This window comes from Poeciliopsis prolifica, unplaced genomic scaffold, assembly GCF_027474105.1.
Source record: "Poeciliopsis prolifica strain line A6 unplaced genomic scaffold, Auburn_PproV2 SCAFFOLD012, whole genome shotgun sequence".
NCBI classification, from domain to species: domain Eukaryota; kingdom Metazoa; phylum Chordata; class Actinopteri; order Cyprinodontiformes; family Poeciliidae; genus Poeciliopsis; species Poeciliopsis prolifica.
Genome location: NW_026562387.1, coordinates 8168967 through 8177955, shown reverse-complemented (window position 1 = coordinate 8177955; position 8989 = coordinate 8168967). Strand labels below are relative to the sequence as shown.

General features: G+C 40.7%; 2 protein-coding genes across 3 annotated transcripts; one reads left to right on the top strand and one right to left on the bottom strand.

Annotated features, from left to right (window-relative positions):
* Nucleotides 1-19: 19 nt before the first annotated feature.
* pdia4 (protein disulfide isomerase family A, member 4) lies at nucleotides 20-4492 on the bottom strand. 2 transcript variants are annotated; one of them, XM_055037329.1, is made up of 10 exons: nucleotides 4197-4492; nucleotides 3685-3868; nucleotides 3175-3380; nucleotides 2962-3100; nucleotides 2659-2864; nucleotides 2398-2556; nucleotides 2115-2266; nucleotides 1784-1940; nucleotides 738-971; nucleotides 20-646 (listed from the first exon to the last, which is right to left on the bottom strand). In XM_055037329.1, the coding sequence occupies exons 1-10, from the start codon at nucleotides 4270-4272 to the stop codon at nucleotides 234-236; spliced, it is 1926 nt and encodes a 641-aa protein (XP_054893304.1). In that variant the 5' UTR covers nucleotides 4273-4492; the 3' UTR covers nucleotides 20-233. The 2 variants fall into 2 exon arrangements, with proteins under 2 accessions (XP_054893304.1, XP_054893305.1); XM_055037330.1 differs by having other exon boundaries at nucleotides 3685-3862.
* A 2498-nt stretch (nucleotides 4493-6990) lies between these two features.
* Nucleotides 6991-8656, top strand: LOC129364810 (heavy metal-binding protein HIP-like). The gene is made up of 4 exons (XM_055037696.1): nucleotides 6991-7331; nucleotides 7509-7571; nucleotides 7765-7893; nucleotides 8020-8656. The coding sequence occupies exons 1-4, from the start codon at nucleotides 7055-7057 to the stop codon at nucleotides 8298-8300; spliced, it is 750 nt and encodes a 249-aa protein (XP_054893671.1). The 5' UTR covers nucleotides 6991-7054; the 3' UTR covers nucleotides 8301-8656.
* The last annotated feature ends 333 nt before the right edge of the window (nucleotides 8657-8989 follow it).

The window sequence follows — 8989 nt, the reverse complement described above, 5'->3', positions numbered from 1 at the left end:
AATTCATCACCACAAGGAGTCTGGTCATTTTCAGCTTTATTTAAAAACCGTCAGTGCTTACATGCTTACAGAAGCCGAACCTCTTGGAATGAACAGAAACTAAAAAGGAAGATTGAAATACAAAGAAAGTCAGTAACACCATTCAGAAACTGCTGCCTTCCCTTTGGCCTCCCAGGCTCCAACAGACCCCCACCGAAGTTTAGAGTTCTTAGCTCCTTCGTAGAGAGAAAGTCTCAGAGTTCGTCTCTCTTTAGGAGTTTTGTGGCATGCTGCTCTACAAACTTGCTGAGCGCCTCTACTGTTCTGTCTCCACCTTCAAATTTAACCGGGCTCTGCTTGCGACCGCTGGGGGCAAAATATATCGTGGGGAAGCCTTCCACTTTGTAGCTGTCGTTCGGCACGTCGTTGGCGGTGGCGTCCATCTTGGCGATCACCAGGTTCTTCTCCGATTTGTACTTTTTGCCAAGCGCCACATAGTCGGGCTCCAGCTTCTTGCAGTGGCCGCACCAAGGAGCGTAAAACTCAATCAGGACGTCCTTTTGGGCATCCATGACGATTTTGTCGAAGGTCTTTCCCACCACGACCTTAACTGGTCCCTTGTTGTTATTTGGTACTGGTTGGGATTTGATGATGGGTTGCAGCTTTCCTATAGATAAAATTCAAGACATACTGAAAAATTTAGCAAGCTTATAAAAAAAAAAAAAACTTCTTTTAGAAGTGATGAAACAAAGACTGACCTTTCTTAAAAGCAACGACAAATTCTCTCAGCACCTCCGAGTCAAACTCCTCCGGCTCCATGGCGAACTTCTTTCCTCCGTCCGCCAAAATCCCAACGTTCACTTCCTCGCCGCTCTCGCTCAGGCCCAGGCTCTTCAGCTCCTCGGCGTAATCTTCCTCATCGGCGATGGCGAACGTGTACTCCGGAAAGTCTTTGGCGACATCCAGCACCTTGGACCTCCAGAACTGTGTGGCTGAATGTGAAAAAGACGAGATGAAAAGCTTGCCAAAGCAGATGCGGTTCTTCACAGGTGGTGTGCAGCTGTTTGATTGGCTGCACGATTAAAAACTTGAAGCCTCAGAAACATCATAACTCAGAATGCAAAGAAAATGATCCAACATAGTAAACTAACAGGAGCTTTAATGGAAAATTGTTAACTTTTGACCTTAGAGAAAAAAAGAAAAAAAAAGTCACTACGCCCACAACATTCAACAACAAAAATGATACAAGTGTGGCATTTATTCAGTTCTCTCTACTCCAACACCCCTAAATAAAACCTGGTAAGTTACTTAGAACTCCAACTTGTAGAGCTGACTTTTTTCCTTTTAAATAAATAAACTTTTGTGAAAAAGGACAAAGATTCTCTTTTGTAAGGTGGTTATATTTCTGAAATTTTTGGCAAGTTGTAAAACTAATGACAAAAAAAAATTGTCACTGGTACTTTTGGTGTCAATGTTGTGGAAATTCAATGCAAATATTCCGGAAAAAAATGTTGGGCAAAAACAATGCCCAGGTCAGTAAAGCTGCTAAAAGAATTTCTTAAGACACTTGGAACTGCAGCAAAAGGTGCTTCAACAACGTATTCACTCAAAAAGGCTCAATATGCTGTTAAATAAATAAATAATTTCCCTTCCACTTTACTACATTTTTTTTAAATCTACGGTATAAAATCCCTATGAAACTAACAGAAGGTGTGGTTGTAGAATATCAAACTGTGATGTAATGGGGTGTGAACACTTTAGCAAAACGGTGTATACTTAGCTGAGAATTTCATCCCCAACTCACCTATCCTGTAGTCGAAGCTGAAGTCCACTCCGTAATATACGACCACCAGGGGTCTCTTTGCGTAGCGCTTGGCGTCGTTGCTGGGTTTTCTGTGACCCACCAGGGGAACGGAATGTTTCTTGAAGAACTCCTGGACTTCAGACACCGACATTGACTCCTGCACATTTCGGACACAGCCAGTTCAAGCCAGACAGTTTTTGCGAGGATTGCTGCTCAATGCTTGCTTGCATCCAAGTGCCAGAAAAACTGAATTGAATCATTTTCTATTCTAATCAAGTTTCACCTTCAAATTAAACTAGAAAGAGAAAGAGAACTGAAACAGACGACTCACCTTGACTGTAAGCTTGTTAGAAGCTGGCTCATACTTTGAGTTGAACTTTTCGGGCTGCATAATGACAATTTGACCAGCAGACGCTTTCAACAGTTTGGCCACTTCGGAGCTGAAGGAGTGACGGAAAGTGAAGTCCTCCCTCAGAGCGTTACCTGCCAGACAGGAAACAGACAGTATAATAAGAAATATTGGAGCCAATAAATGTAGCGGATTCCTTGAGTAGCATTTTCTGCAGCAACAGTCTAAAAATTAGGCATCAAAGTTAAAAAAAACAAACGCTTACAGGCTTCAATGTAGATCTCATAGGCTGCATCCTGTTCGCTGGAGAAGATGCCAACAATGACTGCGTCGTCACCATCTTTGATGAGCTCCTGCACTTGCTTTGCTGCCTGTATCTGCTTAGAAGGTGGTCCTGCCTGCTCACTCATGAAGTCGACAATGCCTGAAGGTAAGAAATAAAGGATTGTCTTGTTACAAGAACAGCGAAAACGCACAGCGTCCTGTTAATTCAGTGTAGTGACGGTTTGGTCGGTGAAACCCGTACCGTACTTCTCCCTGGGTCCGTTGTACTCAAACACTTTGCCCTTCCTGAAGATCTTCAGGGTTGGGTAACCGCTGACCCCAAAGCGCGAGGCGAGCTCCGTCTCCACGGTGGCGTCAACCTTGGCCAGAGGGATTGGAGGGGAACGCTGACTCAGCTCCTTTGCAGCCTTCTCGTACTCCGGAGCCAGACGCTTGCAGTGCCCACACCTGCGGAAGACAAACCGGTTTGTTTTATTAAATCACTGAACCAAGAAAGGAGAGTCTAAATTGTAAACCCTACTCTGGACTTCAAGGAGCGACTCACCATGGAGCGTAGAACTCCACCAGGATGATATCTGCGTTGTCGACCGTTTCGTCAAAGTTGTCTTTGGTCAGGACCAGCGTGGCCTCAGGAGGCGGCTTCCAGCCCGGCTGAGACACCTCGATCACCCGCGCCACGATGGCTACAGACACACAGTCAACCCAATTATCGATGCTCTATTAGAAAACGTGCAAGCAGCTGCTCCTGAACTCCCACCCTTCTCTGTCCTGTCTCCGTCGTAGTCGACGGGCTCTCCGTTCTTCAGGATCTTGATGGTGGGATATCCCGACACGTCGAAGCGGCTCGCCACCGCGTCGGCTTTCGTGGCGTCCACTTTGACGACAGGAATCGGAGGGTCGTTCTCCTTCAGAGTCTGAGCGATTTTCTCATACTCTGGGGCGAACTGCTTACAGTGGCCACACCTGACAATGTAAGCAAGACAGTTCCTCATCAGGAAAACTGACCGTTTTTTGTTGCAATTTCTTTCAATACCTCTTACAGTTTCATGATAAAAGGTTACAGTATCAACAAAAGCTAGAGAAAAATTATAAACTTCTTTTCTTTTCACCTCCCAACAGGTCAACCATAGATAGAGCAAGCATGCAATAGTTGGATCAGATCATATTTATGTGTCAGAATGGCCTAGTTAAAGTCCAGATCATTGGGCAACAATTTCCCCATTAGTGTGCAAAACTGGAAGAGAGACCCTAAAGTAAGCAAGCGTACCATGGCGCATAAAACTCGACCAGAACCGTGTCTTTTCCCTCGATAAAGGTGTCAAAGTTGCTGTTGGTGAGAACCACGACTCCGTTCTCTTCTTTCACCTCCGCGTCATCCTCGCCGTTGTCATCTTCCTCTTCCTCATCATCACTGTCCTCATCAGCTGCCTCAGCATTGTTCTCTTCTGCATCTTAGTAGAAATGTCCCAAGATTTAGAAATCAAAGCAGATTACAAAAAAAAAAAGAAATATTTAGACATACTGGTAGTTTTGAAAACAGGAAAAACAAAACAACAACAACAAGAAAACACTGAAAACATGCAATTGCACACGTTTCCCACAGTGTGAATTCAGATTTTAGAGTTTTGCAGCCCTGTCCAGCCAATGCTAACTACTAGGCTAATTATGTTCAGCTACTTAGCTAGCTAGGCTAAGCGACAATAACTGACCGGAAACAAGTGTTAGCTGCGCTAATGACTCGCGCGTTTGGTCATTCCGGTTGAAACACGCCAGACTCACCTTCCTCACACCTGCAGACAGTCGCAAAGTGTGCAACGCCGAGGAGCACAACCAGCAGCAGAGCAGCTTTCCTCATTGTCCCTGCGGTTCACCCGGTCGCTGCGGCCCTTTAATTAACTGAGCTAATGCCGCCGATGATGAATGTCATCAAAAGTGTGCCTGTCACACAGACCCGCTGCCCGGATCAATACTGATTGGCTTAACGCTGTGCAAACCTTCGGTTTGTAGTTTTACACAAACTCACATATGAACGCACCACCGCCGCCTCCTCCTCCCTCTGTGATTTGTCTGACTTGCCACGCTCTGATTGGCTCCGGCCCACCTGGTATCCTCCAATCACGAGTCGCCACTGAATTTCTTACTTTGAAACGTTGAAGGTTGCGATTGGACACTCGCGTTGATCTTTTTCTTCGTTCTTGAGTTCGAGGTAATTGGGCAAAAGCTTCAAACCACCGCAATATTTTTTTTAATTCTTGGCATACGAGGAGCTGAATAGTCAACAAGTTGTCATTATTGCTTAACTTATGGCTAAAACATCTAAAAAATGATGCATGAAACAATGTTATAACTGAACAGTGACATAGTCTTGATTTAAAGGATCTCAGTGTTTCAGCATTTTTGTTGTTGTTTTTGTTATTGTTTTCCTTTTAGTTTTCTAGGCATTTGCTCTTAGAGGAGCATGAAAACGGTTTAGTTTTTTCCATGCTGGTCATCCACAACGCTGTTCCAATAGAGAAACTTCTAACAGGTGTTTTCACTGTGTTTGTTCCCTTGATTTACAACATGGAGGATTACAGTGGAGCAGACATTGAACCACAATTAAATTTTGTTTGAACAAAACCTCATTTTGTATGAGGTTTTCTTTTCAAGCCTGTTGCACAGTTCCTTAAATCTGGATCCATGATCTCTGTACAGTCTTAGTGAAGACCAAATGTAAAAAGAAAATAATAATTAGAATAATAATAATTAACCTAATGACTCATTTCATGCTTGTTATTTTATGTTTTTCAATATAAATTATCCATATATTTACCTTTTCTGACACTGTTGTCTCTTAAACTTATGGACTTGGCTCGTCTTTGGGAAGCAGCTCCCTCTACTGGTGAATTAAGTGTAAATCATGATAATATTCTCAGATAATTTTCTTTTCATTTGAGGTTGGATCATTTGTATGATCGCCTTATAATATGACATTTATAAATATTAACCTCAGGATTCAGTCCAACTTCAAATCAGCAAAAAATAAAACAAAAACAATAGAATGAATATTTTAATTTATTTTACCCTTAATTCTGTTATTCAGAAAGATAGGCAACATTTCTTGGCTATCATATCTCACTATTCAACTACCTGAAATATGTGGCAGATATATTTCATTTTATTTTACCTAACTTTTATTTAGTCAGACTAATGGCACTCCTGGATGCTAGAATAAGCATAAATGAAAATTTGGTCCCAAAACTTGGCAGTGAGCCCTGGTGAATCACAATAGTCTAAACTTAATATGCATCTCTTTTCTGCAAAAGGATCTTTGTTCTAACTACAGAACTTGAGGAGTATCTGACCTGCAACTGAAAAAAAGAAACTCTTGTAGGATTAAAGTCACGTCAAAACCCATATCTTGGGGGTGTTTTGATCCAAATATTGGATCAGTGTATCAGTGAGCAGCAAAAAGAAGGTGACAGAGCTGAAGCTTTGCAATGCGGATCAAAGAGAAAAACATGAATATTTTGACAAAATAAAATATTGTCATTTTAAGCAGTGGCCGGGGTGGCACTTGCCACCCCCAACAGAGCCCTTGCCACCCCTACTGTCACCCCACTGGAAATGGTAATTTTAAAATATAATACTTATGAGATCGGCAAAGACTTGCCAGGAAAACTGTAATTTCCGACTGTCCCTGAAGGCAGCCCGATGCCGACGCTGATCATTGGTTAAAGTGACATGTGGTCCTGCTTGATCCAAAACAAATCCGCGGCTTTAGAGTACACCATAACTTCCTAATGAGAGGCGGCACTTGTCATACATTTCTAAAAAGAAAAAAAAAAGGTTGTGCACCGCTGCATAGTGCCTCGTTTATTATATTAGCCATGCTAGTGCTGATAGATCGTGTTTTAGACAGATTCTTTTAACATATGTTTTAGTGCACATGCTGCCCTGTAATTTTATATCTCCCAGCTCTTGCTTGAAATGTGTGGTAAGAATATGTGAAAAACCATTAAGTTTTATAATGACTGAAATGTAAGTAGGCTATGTCATATGAAAGCTTTGAATTATAACCTAACTAGTTATTTTAATTAATTTTGATCGAAAGGAAACAAATATTTTTTTTTCCTTTCGTTCCATGGAACGATCCATTTGTATATGGACCCCTCTGATAAAGCCTTGCTCACCCTTTGGCCACCCCTTGAAAAAAAGTCTAGCTCCGCCACTGATTTTAAGGTGTTTTAAACATCAAACATATCACAAACAGAAAACACAGAGTGATTGCTTTATTGATTTAAACCTTCTATCTTTGTCTTTATGCAGATCACACAAATTGTGCAGTTAGACATTACATTAAATGAGTTGTTCCTTCACTGCATTTCAGTGAAGGAACAACTGAAATGCAGTGAAGGAACAACTCATTGTTTATTTTTCTTGTTGCCTATAGAAGTTGCAATAGTTTCTTCCTTACATTTTTCTCTCACCTACTTTGGAGGAACTATCAAAACAAAATCACTAAGGGACTTATCAGAAACATCTGCTCATTTCTCAGGCTTCTGTTTGCTGACCTGCTTTCTGCTGGTATAAAACACAGAGGAGAGCAAGTCCTTCAATATTGCAACATAAACCATCCACACAGCAGACGTTTCAGGATGAGAAAATCTGTCGTTTTTCACATTTTGCTCCTCTGTCTGTGTTGGACTTGGGCTCACAGCGAGGTGGATAGTGACGCCATTCAAACTCTAGATCAAGGTCTCCAGGCTGAGATTCAAGATGTCAAAATAAATCAGGCAGAGAGAACCAAACAGACCAATGGAACTGTGGACCTCTGGGCCGAGCTGAAGGAGCTCAGAGACATGACCATCGAACTGAAGACTGACCTGAAGCATTACCTGAGCAGGACAGAGAAGCTGGAACAAGAAAAATTAGGTAATGCATTGACTGAAAGACACTAATGCAATAATGTTGCATGTTACAAAAGTAGATATTTTGTCTAACAGCAATGAAAGTGACTGATATGTGAAAGATTCAGACAGATGTAGGATGAGGAAAAGGTGATGTATAACTTCTTTTTGAATCAGAAATTTTATGTACACATTTTTGCAGACCTTGAAATCAGAATAAGCTCCACCGAGAAGGAGATGGAGGAAATCAAGAGCGAGAATGCAGGTAAAGGAAGACAAATAAACAAATGTTGAATCTAGGTCATAATGTGGACAATCGTGGACACTGAGCAAACAGAGCTGTTGTAAAGAGGTGGAACTGACAGTTTCTACCTCTACATAGAATAACCTACAACTTCTTTCTTTGCCTTAAGCTAAGTGACTCCAATGACTTTCCAATGTCTTATCTATTCCCACAGATCGAGCAAAGGTGGCTTTCTCACTTGGCCTCACAAATGCAGGACGCCTTGGACCCTTTAATACTGACATCACACTGAGGTTTAGTAAAATATTCAAAAACTATGGCCAAGCCTACAACCCCGACACAGGTAATAACCTAACTCACTTAAAGTGGCAGTTTTAGCATAACCACTGTACTAATTTACACAAACAGAATTAATACGAGCACAAACAGAGTTCTGAAAAGCTTTCATGTTTGTTTTTCTTTTTTGCAGGCATCTTCACTGCCCCAGTGAGAGGAGCATATTATTTCAGATTCACCTTCTTTGAGATCAACAATGCTCACTGGATGGGTATTCATTTGTATCATAACAGCAAGATAATTATGACTAATTATGACAGAAGTAACACCTACTATGAAAACATGTCTAATGGAGTGATACTTGAGCTGGAACGTGGGGATGTGGTTTACATAGTCCTTCAGGCACCCTACACTGTATATGATGAGAAAAGAAATTACAGCACCTTCACTGGATTTCTTCTTTTCCAGTTGTAAAGGTAAACATCTTTTCTCTGCAACAAGTTTATACATATATTACAGAACCTTAACAACAAATATGTTGGAAAACACATGTAAATTAAATTAATTGAACTAACTCAGGATTACAACTGAATTTTACCCCACTTTCCTCAGTCAAAATTCTGACTTGAATTCAAAGATTGATTTTATAGTTTAGCACATCTGACTTTTTTTTTTTTATTAAGAAACTCATTTAAATAAATGTAAGTGTTCAACTTTCTCATTCAGCAAGTTATATTTTCGGGTAATTGACTGTTGGTTATAAATTACAGAATAAATGTACGTTTATACTTAAAACTTATCTTGCCTAATTAAATGAACATATCTATATTTGTATATCTGTGTCCGAGTGTTTTGTTGGTTAAATTTCCTCTGTTGCTAAATATGTATTTGAATGTTTGGCATAAAATCTTGAGAACAGAAAATAAGTTAGTCAATCCAGAAGCGATGCCACTAGCTCATTAGTGGCACCCAACTAGTAAGTCTTTTTGGAAAAACTAATAAATAAAAAACGTAACTATGTATTCAGGCTGGCCAAGGAAAATGAATAAATAATTTTACATACCTATGTCTGGGTTAAGAAAACAGCATAGAAAGTCAAATCTCCTGTGATCTTCCAATAAGATCTGACTGTTATTTATCCAAATAATAGCTTAGAATATAAG

Bases quoted from the DNA above. Each gene is read 5' to 3' on its own strand.
- pdia4 (XM_055037329.1), bottom strand. From the start codon at position 4,272: ATGAGGAAAGCTGCTCTGCTGCTGGTTGTGCTCCTCGGCGTTGCACAC. The intron at 2,557-2,658 runs GTACGGGTTTCA...TCTTACCTTCAG, and splicing joins CGGACCCAGGGAGAAGTACG to GCATTGTCGACTTCATGAGT. The intron at 972-1,783 runs GTGAGTTGGGGA...TTTCACATTCAG, and splicing joins CAGCTTCGACTACAGGATAG to CCACACAGTTCTGGAGGTCC.
- LOC129364810 (XM_055037696.1), top strand. From the start codon at position 7,055: ATGAGAAAATCTGTCGTTTTTCACATTTTGCTCCTCTGTCTGTGTTGG. The intron at 7,332-7,508 runs GTAATGCATTGA...ACATTTTTGCAG, and splicing joins GCTGGAACAAGAAAAATTAG to ACCTTGAAATCAGAATAAGC. The intron at 7,572-7,764 runs GTAAAGGAAGAC...CTATTCCCACAG, and splicing joins AATCAAGAGCGAGAATGCAG to ATCGAGCAAAGGTGGCTTTC.